This window comes from Nematolebias whitei, chromosome 8, assembly GCF_014905685.2.
Source record: "Nematolebias whitei isolate Nwh7 chromosome 8, NemWhi1, whole genome shotgun sequence".
Taxonomy (NCBI): Eukaryota; Metazoa; Chordata; class Actinopteri; order Cyprinodontiformes; family Rivulidae; genus Nematolebias; species Nematolebias whitei.
In genome coordinates, this window is record NC_056505.1 from 13,332,320 (window position 1) to 13,353,940 (window position 21,621).

The 21,621-nt window shown below is 36.7% G+C and overlaps 3 protein-coding genes across 5 annotated transcripts in view; 2 read left to right on the top strand and 1 right to left on the bottom strand.

The window, feature by feature from the left end:
* Positions 1–1,917: 1,917 nt before the first annotated feature.
* Positions 1,918–6,603, bottom strand: cdo1 (cysteine dioxygenase, type I). The gene is made up of 5 exons (XM_037680966.1): positions 6,275–6,603; positions 5,200–5,277; positions 4,563–4,720; positions 3,976–4,145; positions 1,918–2,838 (listed from the first exon to the last, which is right to left on the bottom strand). The coding sequence occupies exons 1-5, from the start codon at positions 6,442–6,444 to the stop codon at positions 2,809–2,811; spliced, it is 606 nt and encodes a 201-aa protein (XP_037536894.1). The 5' UTR covers positions 6,445–6,603; the 3' UTR covers positions 1,918–2,808.
* Positions 6,604–9,012: 2,409 nt separating this feature from the next.
* Positions 9,013–18,638, top strand: ap3s1 (adaptor related protein complex 3 subunit sigma 1). Of its 3 annotated transcripts, XM_037680965.1 has the most exons (7): positions 9,013–9,350; positions 12,543–12,634; positions 13,258–13,369; positions 13,459–13,530; positions 15,102–15,209; positions 16,464–16,505; positions 18,310–18,387. In XM_037680965.1, exons 1-6 carry the CDS (start codon positions 9,282–9,284, stop codon positions 16,497–16,499), a joined length of 489 nt encoding a protein of 162 aa, XP_037536893.1. In that variant the 5' UTR covers positions 9,013–9,281; the 3' UTR covers positions 16,500–16,505; positions 18,310–18,387. The 3 variants fall into 3 exon arrangements, with proteins under 3 accessions (XP_037536893.1, XP_037536891.1, XP_037536892.1); XM_037680963.1 differs by lacking the exon at positions 16,464–16,505 and having other exon boundaries at positions 18,300–18,638; XM_037680964.1 differs by lacking the exon at positions 16,464–16,505 and having other exon boundaries at positions 18,310–18,638.
* Positions 18,639–20,563: 1,925 nt separating this feature from the next.
* The window catches only part of commd10 (COMM domain containing 10), a 68,721-nt gene continuing 67,663 nt past the window's right edge, over positions 20,564–21,621 (top strand). Inside the window, exons 1-2 of the mRNA XM_037680045.1 lie at positions 20,564–20,683; positions 21,505–21,595. Coding sequence (XP_037535973.1) covers positions 20,655–20,683; positions 21,505–21,595 — 120 coding nt within the window. The 5' untranslated portion in view covers positions 20,564–20,654. The remainder of the gene's footprint in view (positions 20,684–21,504; positions 21,596–21,621) is intronic.

A 21,621-nucleotide genomic window follows, 5' to 3' on the forward strand; every position in this document is an offset into this window, starting at 1 on the left:
TCAGGAAACAAGCACTGCAGTTTTTCTTCTTCTTCTATGTGCTCATTGACAAAACTATCGTAAATATATGAAACTAAATTTTAAGACAAATATCCACAGAATCAGAGAACTGAATCTTTGCACGTATGCTCTTTTCAATAGCTCCCTTATCACTCTAATTCAGTTACATTCATACTGGGACACAATTATCTTGTTTGGTTGCCAGAGAAATGCCAACTTTGTACAGACTGGGACGTCTGTTATTCAAATACTGTTATCAGTGCGCCATTATTGCAGTCTATTTATTGGTCAAGAGGACAACTAATCAATAGTTCCTTTAAATCAAAGTACAAATTGAAGTGCACTTTTGAGAGCGAAAGTTTATGTGCCAGACTTTTCCCCAGACGTGAGTCATTGCTAATAAACCGCAGCATTACTGCAACATTTTTAAATAACTTATTACCAATGGATAATAACATTTATGACAATTCAACAAGTTTTCAAAACTAAACTGAGAAATTTACAACCTGATTTATTGTTTGACTTTTATTGTCTTATTGTATGAATTCAGCATTCATATATTTCCTGATTTTTAATTGTACATTTTTTAAATCCCTTTGCATATCAACATCCATCTAACCATCCTCCCATCCATTATCTTTTTACCCGCTTCTTCCATTTTGGGTCATGGGGGTCACCGGTGCCCAGGTACAACAATCACCGTGCGAGGGGCGGGGGACACCCTGGACAGGTCTCCAGTCCATCACAGGGACGCAAAGAGACAAAGGAGACAAACAAACATTCACTCTCTCACTCACACCTAGAGACAATTTAGAGTTACCAATCAGCCTAACATGCATGTTTTTGGTCTGTGGGAGGAAACTGGAGTACCCGGAGAAAACCCACGCATGCACGGAGAGAACATGCAAACTCCACCCAGAAAAGGCCCCCGGACCAGGATTTGAACTGGGGACCTGCTCGCTGAGAGGCAGCAGCTCTACCAGTTGTGCCACCGCGCTGCTTGCATATCAACATGTTCAGCTCATTTTCAAAATGGGCGCAATGACACTTTTTTTTGTTATACTTTTAAAATATACTTTGTATTACTTTCTTTACAAATACTTCCCTCATTTAGAAATACATTGATATCTCATTAAGCTTACTTGTTTTGGTACTCTTATACTACTTTTAAATTTTAACTAGCTTTAGCTATTTTTAGCTTTTGTATCATCAATATATATCATACATATATCTACAAAAATATATATAATCAATGTATATACCATATAACAAAGTACAGTATATATATACTGTAAATATATATATGTGTATATATATATATATATATATATATATATATATATATATATATATATGTATATGTGTGTGTGTGTGTATATACAATACTGTATACATTTCTTGAAACATGTTTTTATTGACATTTTTATTGAAGCTTGTTTACTTGTTACTGTTTTTTTTATAAATTGTTTGGCTGATAAATATATTAGGGTGTTGGTTTGTCAACTATAAGGAAAGAGCAAGCACAATAAAAAATCCATAACACAGTTTCAACATGTGTTATTAATTTGTGTTATTATGTAATATGCATCATTACTTTGTCTATCTTCTTGTATCTTAGCTAACTGTTTGCTTATTTTAGCTTTTAGCAGCCTTTTGCTACTACCGCTATCAGCTAACCACTCATTTTTAGCTGGCATTTTGCTACATTTAGCTTTTTGGAAACATTTAGCTGCTTTTGGCTTTTCACTATTCTGTTTCTTTAAGCTTTAACAGCTTACTTTCAACTTCAACAGTTTTTCAGCATTCACAGAAAATGTTATCGCTCTAGTTTTCGTGTTACAGTTTGTTTGCGTGTGCAGAACTTAAAATTGTTGAATACGAACAACAGTATGTGCAGTAACACGGAATGTTTTTGTGAAAAGGAAATTATGTTTATTGTTCTATAGTTATGCACAAATTTACTGCAGCAACACAGAAGTTATGTGTTTAATTGACAACACTATGACAAATTATTGACTGGATAAATACAGCTGCAATCAAAATTTACCAAAATCCTGAGAAACGTTCACCTAAACACATCTAATAATATAAAAGACTCTCCACAGTACTCTCTTGGTATTTAAGCTTGCTGATTAAGAGAACTCCCTTAGTGAACGGGATACCCTGCAAATAAATTACACAAGCATCACACTTTTTAAAAACAACACGACTCTAAAGCTTTACATTTCTTTTTTCCAAAATGCGAACACAACAAACCTTTGCAGGCAAACTGTACATATAATGTCACATTCTTTTACAATTTTTAACAGACATTTGAGACATTTTTGAGCGGCAACAGTACATACAGCTAAAACTGTTTCATTGAGAACAAAAGCTGTTGATTACAGAACTGGTTTCATTTTTTTTTTGTACATAAAAGAAAACAAAACAGCAATATTTCTTCTGTTTAAAATGCTAAAGCTCTAGTTTTAGACCATGAATGTGTGTTTACACGGGTCGTAGACAGACAGGAATGTTGTTTTTGGAAAAGGGTCTCTTCAGGCCCAGCAAACAAAAGGCAGATTCAGTCCATGTCCGAGCCTATTCATGCTTTCGTCCTGTGCTCATCAGTATTTGCCAAGTTCACCCTGGGCAGCGATAAAGCCGTTCTAATTACCGTTAGTGGGCTGTCCCTTTGAACCAGCCCGCTCCTAATTTTGAAATGGGTTGCGTAGTTTTAGGTCCACGTTTTGCATTTTGAGTTGGTGTCACTGAAATGCCATTTTAAACTCAAGTGTCTCCGTTGTAGCACGCTTTGCTCGATGACATCTAGTTATTTTCTTGTGAAACTGTGGTCTCCTAGAAAAAGAAAGAACAAAACATATGGCGACAGGATGAGATTAAGATCACACGATGTCTGAGTTAAAACAGGATTATTCAAAGTCATATTTAACAGAGAATTTCGTGTCTTTAAAGGAGCTGACCCAAAAATCACAATCAGACATTTGTTTGGAGCTCGCGGTGTATGTCAGGTTAAGTTCATTGTGTGCTTTGGCTCATTTGCTTATCTTATCTTTTCTGTTTTGTGTTGCAATCTAGTGAACCAACTTGAAGGTTTTATGGTAAAGGTATGCTTATAAAACTGCTAGATTGCCGATAAAGGTGGGATTGTTGGCAGGGTGGCTAAAATGGACGGAAATCACAACCACTATATGCTTTATGTCTTTTTTTATCTTGTGAATTTTAACTCCAAATTATCTTTTTCGTTGTGAGGAGCCTTGATTTTAATTTAGAAACATTCTAATTAAAGATTAAAGCGACTTAATCGCCATTTTTCTCTTTCAAACCAACATTTTTTTTACTGTAAAACAAGTGAGAACATGAAAGACTGAAATGGTATTTAACGGGCTGCTGCTTCAAAAACTATAAAAAACCTCTCCTGCTTCCTCAGAGTGCGTTTCAGGGGTGTGGAAAAGTCTGCACGTTCAGTTTATAGTCTGTAATTTTCCTGCCTGTCTTTGTGCTTGGTAACCAAAATATATACATGAACAGAATTAGGCCTTGGAGGCTTTCACATCGGCCTGTGCATTTCATGCCAGAGTTTTAAACTACAGTAAGATCATATGTTGAGAAATTACTGCCTTTTTTGTTTTGTGAATCTTGAAAAGAAAGATATGTCTGACCTCGAGCAATACTGTGAGATCTTGTCAGTTTGCTAACTATTGGCGACTTTAGCTCAATATTTGTAAAACTGACTGAGTTATCACCATTTTTGTGCTTTATTAGGGTTGCTAACCTGTGGCAGCCATCTTGAATAAGGTTGACTCTAGAAATGAACCAGTTATCAGTTCCAATGAAGACTGAAATCTTAAGTTTTTATTCTAATATATGCAGGTATACTCTGCTAAAAACAAACTCTTTAACCCACCTATATGAGCAGGCGTGCCAACACTTTTGGCTAAGAACTTTTTAAAATAAGCCAAACCAGACACTTACAAATGGAGTCCTTTCTCCGTATTTGCTCCAGAAGGTCATCTTGACGGTGTTCTTGTGTCCCGTTCGCTGGTCAAAGGTCTGGCAGGTCTGGAACGGAGGACTGTACAGGTGCAAGCTCACCGCACATTCTGTGTGGCTGACATTTTCCACACGATGCAGACCAATGGAGTCTAAAACATGCAAACAAACACGAACAAAGAACGCGTTTTGAGTTGGCCGTCACTGGAATGGTGTGAAACTTCAATCAATCGTCTGAGAGCAGACTTCTCAGTTGGGCTCTAGTTTCTTGGATCAGAGAACCTAAAGTTCTTCACTGTTAAACTGCAACCATATGTGAATTCCTGCAGGAGCAATTTGACGTTGCATAATTGCAAACAGGATTATATACAGTAACTGAGCGCCAGGAAAGATGTGTGCACAAGCGTTGTGCACACATCTGGCTGCAGTGGATGGATTTTTCCAAGTTGAGGCACATCATCATATTTCATGCAGGGCAGGATGCAACTTGTTTGTTTCATAGCTCTCAACAAAGCTGCATGAAAGTGTTGCCGAGATGCAATAAAGCAGTACTCTGCTCTCTTTCTTACCGCTGATGTAAGCAACCTTGTTCTCCTGGAGTATCCTCTGCGATTTCTGAACCATATCTCCGTGTGATTTGCTGTCTGGCCACCGGAAGAGCGTCTCCTTCAGCTGCCCCTGCAGCAGCTTCATGAAGCAGTGGGAGTTTGTGTGGTCATGGATGCTACTGCAAAGTGCCAAAGGAACACACAAGCATTCAGCATGAGAACACGTCCACGCTGGCCTTCAAGAATGCAGAAAGCTGGAAAATATGAGCTACAGTAAGCTTTTGTTATAACTCAGTAAAACCATGTTTGTTTGCATCGTGTTCCCGTTGTGAGTTCGTAGTGTTGGGGAAACTTCAGCTAAAACATCCGACTGAATTTAAACTTTGTTAAATGCCAAGTGTTGTGATTGCTGGCATAATAGAAATTTGACAGTTGTCTTTAAATACTGATTTACATAACTTGTGTGTGTCAACAAGAGCAACCTGAGACTTTCTTATCTGTATTTACTAAAACTATAATAATCAGATGAACCTCTTCAACAGGAGGCCTGTAGAGCATTAAAGGGTTAAAGTAGATGAAACCTATAAATATTAGCTCGATTTGAACAAAACGGTCAATGGAAAAGTCTTTTCTTATTCACTTGGATATAAAATCTTACCTGCCGTGTCCTTCCCCCCAGCAGAGAATCATGAGATTAAACTTCCCGTTGCCCTCATCGACCAAGTTTCTTGTGTACCTGCAAGAAATGGAGCGTTGATGACTGAACATGGAGATATCCGCCCACAAACACAATCGTTGGTTGTGCTATGTGACCGAGTGGCAACTTTTAAAAGAGCGTCAAGGAAAGTAAAAACATTCTGAAGAATGTGAATATCAATAAATCAAAAGATAGAGAACTACGTTGAACTTTACCAAAGAATCTCAAACTTTCTGGGCTGTATTGAAGTTGTTGTATTTTAAAAATAAGATGCTGGAATTTGATTATTTATTTAACAAATTTAATTTTGCAACGCAGAACACTTCTTAACCAATGGGGTTAGAGGAAACATGATCACTGTCCTCTTTTTGTTACAAATGCTGAAAGTATTGTGCATCTCCTGCACCGAATGGACAGTTAACATCTATAAAAACAAGATTCCTCTACGTGCCAACCTGTGGTCTTGTTGTTTTTCCTGTTATCAGTCATTTTTTCAGTCAGTTCCACACAGTTCTGTCACACCGTATCTCTGCAATAAAAGAGCGGGTGTGTGTCCTTCCTCTGCGTTGATTGGATGATCACTCATCCACCCTTAATGACACAAAACCAACCCAAACACTGCTCTTATCATTTATATGCTCCAATAAAACATACAGGTTTTTTTTTTAGGAGCTCTCATTAAAGTGAAATTTGAACTACCCTCATCTTTTTTTATCAACTTGCACAAGCTTCTAAATAAAACAAGTGAAATAATTGAAGCAGACACATCTTTTCTCATTTAAATAATTTGTGACAAAAGCTGCTGTCAACAAATACAGACAATAAATCACTGTGGGTACAAGGATACAACGACAAATCCATGGAAAAATGTAACTTTATAAACCTTTTTTATTAGTGCTTTTAAACTAAAGTTAAAACAAACATTAAATACTGATAAAAAATAAGCAAAAGTAGAAAAGATACACAAATCAGTTTATAGCACAGCCAATGAGTGGTTTTCACAGCAGAATTATGAATCATAAACTTTTTATTTTACCTGTACTGGTCAAACTTAGCATATTTCCTCCATTCGTGAGGCTTGCTCTCATACGATTCCATGATGTTCTGCACCTCCTCCACATTAATGTGGTCACTCTCAAAGATTTTGTGGAGGATTTTGATCAGCTCATCCAGAGTTTCAGGCTTCACCACCTCGGTTTGCTCCATCTCTCTCTTGCTCTGCTGTAACTTTGTCTCAGATTAAAACTGCAGCTTGCTTTTACCTTCTTCTTCTTCTTCTTCTTCTTTTCCCCTCAGCTCTGTCTGTCGTTTGCTTTTATAGTCTGCCAAAGCAATTTGGAGACGTGCAGCTGAAGGACTGTACCACTGTGGAGGGAAAGAAGGTTAACGCCTACAATGACAGCTTCATTTGCATGGTTTGTCCTCAGTGCACGTTGAGGAGAGATAAAAAAAGAACCAGCTCAGCATTTCTCAACATTTTCTTTCAAATCTTTAACGCTTTTAAGTAAAAATGGGCCTTTGTTTTGCTCATTAATAACTTGGACCCATCCTTTGAGTCCAATTCCACCACGTTGACACAAAAACATAACCCCTCTCCACCCCCCCAACCCCCCAGTCTCCTTTATCTCTGTCCGGCTGAGGCATTCCTGCAAGAGCTGAGCTCTGTTTGTGCATCTCATCAGACTAACAACAAGGCCCCAGTCCAAGGTGTGAGACCCCCACCCCCCACCCCAACACAAAGTGTTTTAATGTTTACAGCAGTGATTATTTGAATGGAAAAACACAAACTAGAGGACTGTTAAGATGGTGGAAAAAGCCATTATGTACATAATTGGAGAACTGATAAAAGACTTGAGCTTTTCTAAATAAAAAAAAAAGGAAATTAAATCATTGTGAGACTTTTTTTTTCTTCCAGGTTTTCATGGAGCATTTTGATACAATGACTAAATCTAAATCTGCACACAATCCCCCTGTTTAGATGTTTTTTACAACATGCAACAACTTTTTTAGACAAAATCCTCGAATCAGTTTGAAACAAATAAGCTATCTTCCTTCATGTTTCAACCTGCCTCCTGTTTTTTGCATGGTCACTGTGATGTGAGTTATTCTTTATAAACCCCTTCTCCTCCCTGAAACACTTTCCTTCTTAAACAGGTCAGACCCTCATTGCTGTCTTTTTTTTTTTTTTGTCCTTGAAAGAAAACTCCGTACTGTGGGTTGCATGCGGTCAACGCAGAAAGGAGCAACTGTTTTTTTCTGCATGCAAAGGATGTTTTGTTCTGCAGTCTAAAAGAAACTGCCAACAAAATAAGCAAATAAATACAATCAAACCGAAACTGAGCAGCACATGTTGTCCTTTTATATTCAAGCAGAAAAGCAGTTTTAGTCACCCACTTTGTGTCTGAAGAAAAGTCCTCTCTGGCTGTTTACCGGCAGTGAGAAAAGGAGAGAACTTTCTTTGAATGAGAGTCTGAGCCAAGTTTCCCCCCTCAGCTGCCACATCATCAGCACCAGATGTTCTCCAGCTCCACCATCAGGCTGAAACCGAACTCACGCAGCAAGGCTCACCTGCAGGAAACTCTTCAACAGCTTTTAGAAGATCAATAGGAATTGAACGACCACTATTTTTGGTCAACTAAATAAGAAACTAAAATGATTACTTTATTTTTGTTTCATTTTAAATTTTGAATTTATATTCATTCATTCTCCATCAGCATCCTCAAAGCAAAGATGGCATCTGTGGTGCTTTTTTACTGATGTTAAACCATACTGTTGCTCACAGACACATATTCTAAGACACAACACTCTCCCAGAACTTCATCATGGGGTTTATCAACTTCATTCCCCTGTAGTTGCTACAACTCTGTACATCACCCTTGTTCTTAAAAACAAACACACACTTCTTTATTTCTTCTTCATTCTTCTACTCCCTATTCACTCTCAAAAAATGTCAATTAATTATTGAGGAAAGACCTTACTGCTGTATGTCATCATGTCCAACTGCCTTCCCCTTTATCATCCTCTTCTACGCTTTCCAAACTAAATCTTCAATTATCTTTCCCACTTGGTCGACAGCTTCTATGAACTCTACTCTTCTGTCTCTTTCATTCTCTTAATTCATTAGCTCCTCAAAGTGCTCCTTCCACCTTCCCATTCCACTCTCCTCACTTATTAGAACTTTACACCTTTTATCTTTAACAAGCCTAACCTGCTGCATATCCTTTCCAGCCTGATCCCTCTGGCAAGACAGATAGAATGTGACCATTACTGTAATCCCAGAAGTATAAAACTTGTTTTGTTGTAAAATGCAGTAAAGTACTGTAAAATTAAATACAGTCTCTAAAGTTTAGAATATAATAAGAAACAGGTTTAGATATACAAATACCACCACAAAAACAAAAACTGTTCCAATAATGATTGGAGCTCTGGGACTTGTTAAGAGGGGGGTGGACAAGGTCATTAACCAAATCCCAGGCAATAACAAAGTGACAGAACTACAAAAAAAATCACACACTTGGGGACAGCACATATTCTAAGAGGCTGAGCCTGGTTGTAATGTTGTAAAAATGCAAATTCTGAAAAGGAAAGCATAACAATATGAAAATATGATAACAACAACAATATTAACAATAATATTAATAATAATAAAATAATAATAATAATCAGTCAAAATAAAATTTTAATTTAATTATTCTAATTTCATGGTTCACGTTCGTGGAAGTTTTCATTCCGTGTCAATTTGCACCCTCTTGTGGATAATTTGAGCATTGCAGCTAAAAAATAAAAACGTGAAGTCGGTGTTTGAGCCCTCGCAGCTTCCGTAGCTGGAGGAAGACTGGTGGTTGTTCGACGTGGAATAAATCCGTGAAGGAGGCGATGGAGGAGTAGCGTCTTGTCGCTCCGAGCCAACACGTCCTAACCTCAAACCGAAGCGGGATACATCCCCGAAAACAGGTCCGGGTCTGGGTAACACGGGACCCGAAAGAAAGCGCAGGGACTGAAACCTCTCTTCTTCTTCTTCGCGCCTCCATTCACCTACAGTCATGATAAAAGCCATTTTAATATTCAACAACCACGGGAAACCGAGGCTTTCTAAATTCTACGAACACTATGTGAGTAAAAAAAAGAGCAGTTTTAATTAATGTTATCCATCTTGTTATTCTCATTTCCCTGTGTATTTGCGAGCTAAAACAAGTAAAAAAAATAAATAAATCAATACCGGATGTGTCTCGTGCTCTCCAATGAACGGAGCCTCACTCAGTGTAGTCAGGCTGATTGAACATATTTGGTTAAACTAATCCTGACAAATAAAAATGCAGGTTTCAGACCACGCTGTCGCTGAGAATATGAATAATTCAAGATGCGAAATCCAAAACGATGCGGTCTGGTTTCACCTGAGAGGCTGTGGAGCAGAGAATCCAAAGACCCAGCTGTGCTGCTGATGATGCAGTTGTTTGTGTCACATGACTTGAACGAGGCCCTTGTGAGGAACTCGTGTTCACGTCAGGATTTAAAAACACACAAGTGGATCCATTATTTCCTCCTGCTCATGTTTACTTACTGAATCTGACCAGGTAGTGTTAAATTCTCTGCCCAGCTCATGTTGGTTTAACAATAGATGGCACCACCGTGCTGCTCTTTGTAATAATCAAAGTTAAAAAAATAAATAAAAAAAAAAAACATCTACAATTTGGTGTACAAGAGGTGTATAAAGAACCTAGATAAAAATAAAATAAAATATAGTTTAACCTACCTGTATCTCATTATGGTTCCCATGGTAACCACACAAGTGTCTCACTCCCGGACTGTTAAGTTAACGAGAAGCAGGCTGAAGGCTCAAATAAATAGTTGTTAATTATACAGAAGAGGATTAGGGTCATGATGCAAAAATAAATAATAATTCCCTGATTATTATTTTTTTTTCCTCAGAATTTTGACTTTAATCTCAAAAGTCTGAGAAAAAAGTCAAAATTCAGGGATTTTATTTTTTCCCACTGCGGCCCTAATCCTCTTCCGTATAATTGAAAACTTAAAGTTGGACTGTCTCACGCTGCTGTGTTCATTCATACCCATCTGCTCACTACAGACTCATGTTCAGGCTGCTGTTTAATATACCGTATTATTTTACATTATTAGTGTTTAGTGCATATCTTAGATCTTTTAGCGCGTTGTTTAGTGTTCATTTAGCGTATAGTGTATATCTTAGATCCTTATATACCGTTTCTTTTTATACTTTTATATTTTTGCTATTTCTGGGTGTAACTGGGACCCCGAGTACGGAGTTTAATTTATAAAGAGATGCACGAGTAAAAGCTGTTTGTTTACCAAAGATTAGAACATTTTAGACTTGGTGTGTGTCATCAACTTTCAGTTGAAGAGTTGGAGAAAACTCCTTAAAAATCATAAAGAGTAACCTGTTTAAAAACAACAAGATATGAAAGTGCATGTTGAGACATTCGAGTCCAACTTTCTGTGACCTTCTTAAACCTTGAATGATGTTTTCATTTTGAATTATGTCAGAGCTCCAGCGAGGGCTGGGCTTTCTTACGGCTTTCACTAAAATCCAATTGATCGCTGTTTTTTGATTTCTCGTAGCTTTTTGTGAATTTTGTCTGCACAGCCAAGAAAAACATGAACCACCGTTTTGCTGTAAAACCATAGATGCAGAGAAGTAATGCGTTAATCTAATAAAGTGCATGTATATACAGTATATAAAACTCATAATCCGAGTCTAATAGATAATATACAGTAATATAACGAAGGGTCATCTGCAGCAAAGAATACATGAATTTTATCTGATATTTGTCAGCTTTTACTCAAAAGATGGTTTAATTGTCTATTTATAAACGAATAAGATTTTTTTTCTACTATCTAACCTGCTTGTTTACATGGATTAGTTTGTTTGCAGTTGAGAAGGATAAATTTAAATTGATTGGATTACCGGGAGGCTCTGTAGACACCATTTGTTACATTGTAAGCCAAGGTGTCAGCTTACTGCCTCACTGGATATAATATTTCACACTCGGTGTAGGCAGCCGAGAGCTGTAACGTTATCTTTAGCATGCCATGTTGGGGCTACACAGACATATCATGTTGGTTTGTGTGTCCGAACTGCAGAGCAGTTCTATCAGAGGTGGGATGTTGGGTGAGGAGATCTGCAACATCTGTATTAATTGTTGACAAAAAAACAATAGTGGATTTAATTATTCGGCCTCGTAGAGGACCGAGTTTAGCAGATCTGTCCCTCCTGCTGCACGTGGGTCAAAATGACCCACGAGACGATGTACAGGTGCATCTAAAAAAAAAATTAAACATTGTGGAAAAAGTTCAATTTCTTTTTGTCAATCATTTCAGAAAGTGAAACTCCATATTTTAAATAGATTAATTTCACAGAGTGAAATATTTTGAAGCCTTTTATTTCTTGTAATTTTGATGATTATGCCTTTTTTAAAAATAATGAAAACAATAAAACTCATTGTCTCCGAAAATGAGAATATTGTGATGAGGTTGAGTATTGTAACGTCATGATGTCACACCCTGATCAGCTGATGAACTCCTGGACATGAGCTACAAACGTCTCATTCTTCAAGTCCAGCCACTCCTGAACCAGAGACGACATCAGAAGTGTCTAACCTGAACTAGACCTTGAGAAGACATTAGCACCCTTTGGGGGGGCAGTGGTTGATGATGGTCTGGGGGGGGGGACATTAAAAATGCCAAAATATGATTAATTTTTTTCTCTGATGGCGTTCACGTTCATCAAACATTCTAAAGGATATGTGAGCTGTTAAATGGTGTCTTGTTGAGTTTGTCATTCACATCACATGTGGTACATGAGATGGAACAAAATTATGTACTAGGGGTCCCAGTTACACCCGGAAATAACAAAAATATAAAGTATATAAAAAAAAGTAAATAAGGATCTAAGATATTAACACTAATAATATAAAACGATACGATGTATCCACAGCAGCCTGAACACGAGTCTGTGGTGAGCAGATGGGCATGAGTGAATACAGCAGCACGAGATAATCAGCAGCATTAGATCAGCAGTATGGATAATCAGCAGCAGAGATCAGTCACAGATAATCCACCTGGAAGCAAATGAGTCTGTCTCTTTCTGTTTGTACAAGAAATTCCCCACATTGTGACCTCCAGGTGCTGTTGGATGTTTGAATAAGAGAGAAAACTCTATTCACGCTGTTATAATTTAACCATTAGAAGAAGAATAAAGACCAGTGGAGGAGCTTAGTCTTCTGACCAGCAGGATGATGATTTAACGGCTTTTTGTTTTCTTCCTGCAGAATGAAGACATAGAGCAACAAATCATCAGGGAAACCTTTCACTTGGTCTCAAAACGAGATGAAAACGTCTGCAATTTCCTAGAAGGAGGAATGTGAGTCGTGATGTTTCTTTGGAACTGTGATTCTGAGGACGGAGCAAACAAACGTCTGCTCGGACGCAGCGTTACACCATGTCTTTTCACGCAATAAACAAGAGCCTTTTTTGCCCCTTTAACTTTCCTTTTTAGTATAAAAGCTAAATAATAGAATGCATGCAAAACTGGAGAAAATAAATATGTTGTCATAATGACTGGCTGTGATAGTAAACACAATATTTTGCAGCTTCTTCTTCGTGCTCTTTAGCATTGACATTTCCTGCGGTGACGAAAACACCTGATTTCTTATCAAACCCTTCATCAAACTTTATTAGCACTGCTGCTCGTCTTGTACTGGTTTATCTGGTGTCCTATCTTTGCTCCCATAACTGAAAGCATCCTGTTATTCTGCACCTTCTGTTTGTTTTGTCGCTGTCGTCATATATTTGTTTGATACAGTTTCTTATCAGGTCATGCTCGGAGCAGAGTGCGGGGTTTGAGGATTTTAAAGAAACTTAACTAAACAAGCTATTACAAGTCCAGGTTATTTTCCAGAAATGTACCGTTGGAAATATTTTAAAACCTGTACGTTATTTTCCAGCTTACAGTTTTTTTCTTTGTTCTCGTCTCCTGTGCTGCAGGTTGATCGGAGGATCAGACTACAAGCTGATCTACAGACACTACGCCACGCTTTATTTTGTGTTTTGTGTCGACTCTTCAGAGAGCGAGCTAGGAATTTTAGACTTAATCCAGGTAAACGCCAGATTACCGGGGTGAGTCGTTTATTGTGTTTTGTCTGTTTGGACGCGTTTACAGTTTTGATTGTTTTTGTCCATTTGCAGGTTTTTGTGGAAACGCTGGACAAATGCTTTGAAAATGTCTGTGAGCTTGACTTAATTTTTCACGTAGACAAGGTAGGATTTGTTTATCGATTTATTTTTCCTTGTGATATAGCATGCTTATAATTCTGTTTTGATCTATGCATTTATTGATCATTTATCATATCACTGCCGCAATTTTCCCAAGTTTATATTTCTGACTGATTGAGAGCACAGTCTTATGACTTATCATGTGTTTGAACATATTATGTAACCACTAGAATTGCATACATTAGGCCTTTTACATATTTATATTGTTATTATTATTGTTTATTATCACTTATTATTATTATTATTTTTTTTGCCTGCTGTCCACTGCATTCTCTTGTGAAACACTTGATTTTAGCCCTTGTTTCAATAAACCTCCCATCTTCCAACATGCTCCTTTGGGACCATTGAAAGATAAATAATTATTGCTTTTACTTTTCTTGAAATAAAAAGTTAGTCATTTTTTTTATGTGACATTTACTTTATGAAGTCACCAGTAATTATGGTTTATTTTATTTATATGCTGAGTGGTGTTTTTTTTTTATTATTAAAGATTTTATTTTTTTAAATCAAATTTAGCAAAGTAATCAACAACTTTAAAGTTCTCAGACTTCCTTGTATTGGTCTGTGGGTTGTGTGTTCTTAATACTTCATCCGTCTTAAAGTTGTACTACTTTCATTTAAGTGCTTTGCTCAGAATAACACGGGGAATTATGCCTCTAATAATCTAGTTAGGTCAAGCTACATAAGTTTGACACCTTAAAGCGGGGGCTTTTATGTAAATGAGGAACTTGCTATATGTTTTGCACAAAATCATTTTCTCAAATACAGATTTATTTAAAAAAAGATTAAAAAAAAGAGATGTATTTGTAATAAAATTTAACTTTTTCCTACGTGTATAGGTCATAGCAGGCAAAACATGTTATCTCTATCCAGCAATTTTCAGTCAGGTCATCTGGACAGTTTCTTTTTTTTTTTTCTGAAACGTTTCACCGTCCATCCAGAAGGCTTCATCAGTCAAGGAAACACAACACAAAACTGATTCTTCCCCTGAACAGCTTACTCCAAAGTGGAACAAACCAGTTATGTTGGTGCTAAGATGGTCTCTTTGGTATGTCCCCTCCTCTGCTGCCGGCCCTCTTCCTCGTCGACAGTCATGTCAAACTGGTTCAAAACCAAAAAAGTCCATGCTCATTAATCCAGGTATACAATCCAACAATTTTCAGTCAGGTCATCTGGACAGTTTATTTTTTTGCTGAAACGTTTCACCTTCCATCCATTTTTTTTTTTAACGTTATCTCTATATTGTAATGTAAAATAGAATAATGTACAAACAATTTTACATCTATCTGAATGACTTCAGCAAATAGTTTGTACTCAGAAGGGTACTTTTCGACAACAACCTAAAACATTTGATGTAATTCAGTGCACATTTGAAAAAGATGGCACTCTGGAAATGTGATTTATTTATTTATTTTTTTGTATTTTTAAGTAATTTCATCAATGACAAACTAAAAAAATCAAACTTAAAAAAATAATAAAAAAACGACCCGTTTAAGTTAAAAAGTGTGCTTTGGTTTCAGAATATAACAATTATGTATTTTTCGTGTTTATTTCAGGTACACCACATTCTGGCAGAGATGGTGATGGGCGGGATGGTCCTGGAGACCAACATGAATGAAATCATCACACAGGTGGACACCCAGAACAAGATGGAGAAGTCTGAGGTAAGCAGCTTTCTGCACCTTCAGCGTGACTTGATTCTGCCTCCACCCTCTGAGGTTTTGTCTCCAGTATGCAGGCATGCGTGTATGCTGCACCCTGCATGCGACTCTCCAGTAACTGTGGATGCTCTCTACCTACTCTTGAGTGTTTGTGCTCTTTTCGGCCTCTCCTCTTGCAGCTACACTGCTCTCAATGCAGATCAAAATGAGACAAGTTATACTTAAAGTCACAGGCTGTTATATTAAATCAACAGTACCATTGTCCAATGCACTGCAGAGTTTGTCACCATTAAATCTCATCTCATCTAAATTTGACATGCAGTTTTAATCGTAATAATTTCTTTAGAAGAACGAGTTTTAGATGCTGGTAACGCTGAAGTAAATGTTTTCAGATGTGTAACATCTCCAAGCCAGTGTCCTTGCTTAGGTTTGAACTCCATGCAAGTGCATTGCTTTGTTTTCCACACAGCTTCTGCCAGCAGATAAATTATCCTTTGCATACGGAAAAGGTTTAAAAGACAGAAATAATTCTGGTAAATTATTTTTATTCTGCTCAGTTCAGAGTTTAGTATTTTGTCTGATTATGTTAGAACTAAACAACACGGATCATGTGGCCTTGTTTACAAATCATTAAAAAAATGTTCATAGATGTTAATATTTTTGGACTCATCCTGCAGAAAATCTAGTTGAAAATAATTTTGTTTAAGCTGAAACTACAAAGTGAACTGATACTAGGTGATTTAAAAAAAAAAAAATGCTTTTTATAGTTAACATTTTAAAGTTTTTTTTTTTTTAACAATTTGAGCTGCTTGATTTGCTTTTAACGTGACAGAATCTTGTTCAAATTGGCATTTTGTAAGGATTCTTATATTGTTCTCTGTCATCAGAGCTGCTCTGTCTTTACACTCTTGGACCTATCGTAAACCAGTTTATCTCTTGCTAATTGTGCTAATTGAACCGGACACTTTTCATTCACGAGATCGTGTCCTGCAAAGGAGAAACGAGCTGTTCTCCTTCCAAACCGACACGAGTCCTATTTTATTGAACTGTCTTTTAAACAGGTGCCATTATTTTAGTTTTATTTAAACAAAAAAATCTGTAAAGTTAATTACAAGTTTTAAATACACATGTGGTGTACTATAGGTCCTTTCACTATCTGTGGAGATAAACTGTAATTACTTAAATCTGCTTTAACATTCCTCATTCCTCTTTTTCCTGACCCTGTCCAGTTCTTTCCATTCTTTTCTCTCTTTACAGACGTTTATCTTTCAGTCTACCAGGCAGGACAGGTAGACACAGGTACTGCTAAATTTACAACCAAATACTGTCACAGTAACTGAAGTTTGCGTCCCCTTTCAGTCTCTCCACTCGGCCCTTCATGTATTAGTAAACTGACTTCACTAATATACAGTAGAAATCTTTCATGGCAGACCCAAAAATCTGTCTCTATTTAATTAGGACACGGCATACACTTTGATGTAACTTCAGGGAATATATAAAGACAAAAAGACGTATAATCTAGTCAGAAATGTTTCTTGAGTTAATAAAAACAGTAAATTTTCTCACAACTTCTCTGGCGCCCCCTGCTGACGTAAAGAAATAATGCAGTTTTAGGTTGCAAGAAAATAAGTGACGTCAGCGTAGCTACATTCATCTTTCATTTAAAGGTTTGGACTGAGTCAGAAAACTAAAATAGTCCATTTATGTTAATTGCAGTCGGTGTTAAAGTTCTGGGTTCTTCCCATTTAGTCGGTTATAGAAGTTTATAGTTCATAGATTGTATTTACTATATTTGTGTGCATTAGTCACACAGTGATAGAATAAAAAATGCATTAAATTAGCCTCACACCGTGAGTGAACAGTCAGTCTAATGCAGTTGTGTTAAAAAAAAATATTGCGTTTAACTTTATTACTGGTGCCATGTGCTGCATCAGCATTTCCTGTTGATTAGCAACGTGGCTGTCGTCCCATCTAACACTACTCTCCTTGATTCCTGGCAGAGGAAGAATTCTCCCTGAACACACAGTCATTGAAATACCCTTGTGAAAAAAACTGCAGTGACTTTCGATAAATGCTAGCTAGGCATTTTTGGCATCACTGTAAAATATATATATTTATTTGCAAGGTTTTTAATTCAGGGTTTTCCTAAGGTAGACCCCAAACACACAGTCCAGCTGTCTGTGAAACACTTTGGTCATTTTTGGGTCTGTCTGCTAAAGATTCAGTCGGGGGTTCTCTAACAGCAGTGATTCCCTTTTACACGCTACTAAAACCTCTAATCATTCACTCGCTGCAAATGCTTTTGTTGTAGACTGAATTTGTCTTGTTCAGTTCCACTTTGACTGTTACTGTGTTAGTGTAGCGCCTCCTCTGCCTTGAGAGTAGATCTAGCATTGTAGTTTAACATCGTCAGGCTAACAACCTTCTCACACATCATTGGAAAAAATAGATTTGCACATGGCACCGCATTTGGATTCCTTTAATTACAGTTGGGCACCAGTATGTATTTAGAAACTGCAGCCACAGTCAAGTTTAGGCTCTACAGTACCACCTGCAAAATTATGAGCAACGCTTTGATGCACACATCCTCCACGTACCTGCATCACTTCATATCCAAACCCAATTTATTTTTATTTTTTTGCTTCGCACAATTCTCTCGCATTTTTACCCCGAACTGTCCTCAAGAGTCCGGTGGATTCACTTTCCAAGCAATGCTGCCTTTTGTTCATTTGTCCAGTTCCTCCTCAGAACTTCAGTTTTAGTCGTCTAGGACAGAATATCCTCACAAATGTCTCCCGATTGGTTCTGGTTGTGATGTTCATCATTCTAGAAACAATTATTTGCATGTGCATATGAAGCTAAAAAGGCATCTGAATGTACATTTGCACATGTCGTCTGTCTCAGTGCTTTTGCATTCTGTCAGCAGTTGACTTTTTTTGTTTTTGTGTGTCCAGTTTTCAGTTTAGCACTCTGTGTTTTTGTGTCTAGTGCTCATTGTTTAGTGTATTGTTGTGTACAAATGTTTTGTTTTTTTATTCTGTTTGCTTGCTTCACTGGCTTGTATCTTATCAACACGTGTGTATGTGTGTGTTGGTGTGTGCAGGCCGGTATTGCAGGAGCACCTGCTCGTGCTGTATCAGCTGTAAAGAACATGAACCTCCCGGAAATGCCCAGAAACATCAACATTGGCGACATAAGCATAAAAGTGCCAAATTTACCTTCCTTCAAATAGTGGCAGCAAGATCCTGAGCCTGCAAGATGTCAGCCGATGTTTACCTTGATGCATTCTGTTTGCCAACACCTGACATTATAAACTTTTATCAACACTCGAAGTCTTGAAGGTACTGTGGGATTTGACACTCCATGTTGCGGTGTTATCTTTTTGATTAATTTCTGTTAAATGTTTTTGGTGGGTTTTATTTTTCTGTTTGAAGGATAAAGAAAGTATTTATCAGTGGTACGTTCCTTCTGCCTCACTGACGGTTGACTCGTGACATTGAGCTCTTCCTTACCTGATCTGTTACATAAAAATACATAAATAAAATGCTTCCACTAAGTCATATGTATGACATAAAGTAACACTTTTGAAGAATTTCTCTAGTTTGGTTGTTCCGAACTGGATAAATTCAATCAAGGAACGAAGACCAGTGAAATAATTTTAGTTCTGAAGTTGAAACCTATCTGCTACAGTGTTAAGTTGCACCATATGATGATGTTAAACTGCAGAGACTCGGACATATAAACATATCGAAGTGCTGATTTCCTTTTTCTTGTTTGTATGTCAAGTATTTTTAATGATGCATCTTGTTTTATCTGATTAATTCTTTTAATTTTCATCTGTGCATGACTTTTTTTTGCTTCTTTTTCAACAATAAACTGTCAAAAATTAAACTGTTTTTTAAATTTTATTTATTGATACACCAAAGCATGCTGTATTATTTTAGAGCAACATCATTTACCTTGATATCCACAACAACTTCCCTGATTTTATAAAACGCTGCACGGGAAAGGTTTAGCATAAGGATTTAAAAAGTATAGAAGAATTTTAATAATTTATTGAAAGTTTCTTTGCAGCACTTTGTGCAAACTGGTATCAAGTGTGTATTTTTAGTTAAAAATGGTAAATTATTAAAAATAATTGTAACAAAAAAAATTAAAGTAAAACTAAGCATTCTTCTGTTGACTACGTTTTAAAGGTAGATTTTGGATTGATGCGACAACTGAATTTTGGCTCAAACATTCATATTTGGGATTGTGGGATTAGTTTGGGTTTTAGGAGGTTAAACTGGCCTACATTAAAGTGTCAGCCTGTTTCAAGTGTTAAGACACATTACTACAAAAAGGAAAAAAGGTTTCCATACCTTTATTAAAATATGCCAGTTTATATTAATGAGAAATTGATGAGTTCTGAATGAGCAATTATGGTAAACTACATACCCAGCTGGATCAGCCTCATACATAACACCAGTTAAGTTTGGCACTACGTACTTTCCTTAGTTATACGTAGCTTACCTATTTAGCTTTATACATGCTTTGTACATGTTTAGAGAACACCATGGTTCTGCCACAGACATGTTAAAAACATGAATTTTAATACAATAATGCTGGTCCTTTTTTTTTCTATTTTTATTTAAGCAAATTGCAAGTATACAACAAACAAATGGATTATACAGAAGAACACAACACTTAAATGAACAACCAGGGGTGTTAGACAAATATTTGCAAAGATTCAGAGTCAGATTTATTTGACGTTCGCATCTCATGTGGTACATGTGGTGGAACGAGATTATGTACGCAGGGTCCCAGTTACATCCAACAATAAAATGTAAAAGAAAAACAGTAATAAGATCTAAGATATGAACTAAGAAAAACATCAGCTAAATAATACACTAAGCACTAATAGCATAAAAAGTACGTCGAACAGCAGCACGAACATGAGTCTGTGTGAGCATGAACACCTCAACATGAAACCGATCAGCAACATGAGGGCCTTTCTGTTGGTAAAATCTGGTTAATTTAACATATAATTCCACAGCCTTAATCAAATAAAGAAAACATGGCGTTTTGTTCATAAATTTGCATTTATGAATGTAAAATTTGGCCAAAAGAATTAGCAAGTTTATTATATAAATATATATAAAAAAAACATTTAGCATGCTTTCTGGGGAATCTAGAAAAACAAAATAAAACATTTTCCCAACGTAAGGAAAAATCCCTTAAAATATGGTTATTAATAAACCTGCTAAAACTCCTTCCAAAACAAATAATGCTGGCCTTTTTTAAACTGTGCTCATTTCTGCTGCTGCTTCACTGCGCATCCTTACCACGCATATTTGTCACATGATCCGTTTGTCTCGTGACAACCGGAAGAAGGAATGACAACAGTATGAAGATACACTACCAGCCACATTGACAATTTTCAAACTATTTTAAAGAAAGAAGCACAAAATGACTTCTGTTATAAAAGAAACACAAAGGTGAGCCCGTTTCTTTCTTTCTTTCTTTCAAATATAGATCAATTATTTCGGTAGGCAATGTTAGCATTTAGCATTCTGAGAATACTTTGACACATAAACACCGGTTTTGTGTCAATCGCGATCTCTCTTCAAAGACCAAAGTGAAATTGTTTTGTCAACGTTTATATATTGTCGGCGTGTAGATGTAATGAATGGCTGTCGCTCGAATTGAGCAGTTTTTTTTTTAAGTGTGTTCTGAACATAACCTCAAATTGAAACGGGGGGGAAAAAAAGTATTTTGAAGGTAGTTTGCAATTTCTTTTAAATTAATCATGGCTTTCTTTTTCGTTTATAGTGTTTCTTCAAAATGCAACAGCGTGCCTGTAACTGTAAACGACAATCAGTGCATGCAGTTATCCTAGCACATAATAACATCACTTTTCTTCCAATTGTGTAGTACAGTTTTAATGCTACTTTAGTGACTTTTTATTTTTACATGGTCTTAGTTTATGTTAAAGTAATTGCAAAACATGAGGTCAAGATTGCCAATACAAATCTCATCACAATTATCTTGTAAGACAGATAAACTGCACCTATAAACACTTTTCCCCCCACCAGAATTGATCAATTTAGATGCAGCAGGTTTTGCAGAATGGAAGACAAATAGATGACATGTGTATATAATAAATATTTTTCTTTTATTAGAGCTGTAGTTTTTAAATAAATGGACAGCTACTACAGTTTTGGTACTCATTTACTCTTTTGTACTCCTTTTTATTAAGAAATCTGAACACTTTACTGTCATTAACACTTATCACTCTTTTTTGTTGTCGTCTGAACAGCATAAAAGAAGCTGTGATTTACATCAACGCCATTGATGTGAACAAGTTCTCCAGGTTGATCTCTCGCATCATTCAGAAGCTTCATCTGAAGGTACAGAGGCCGAACAGTGTCTTCTG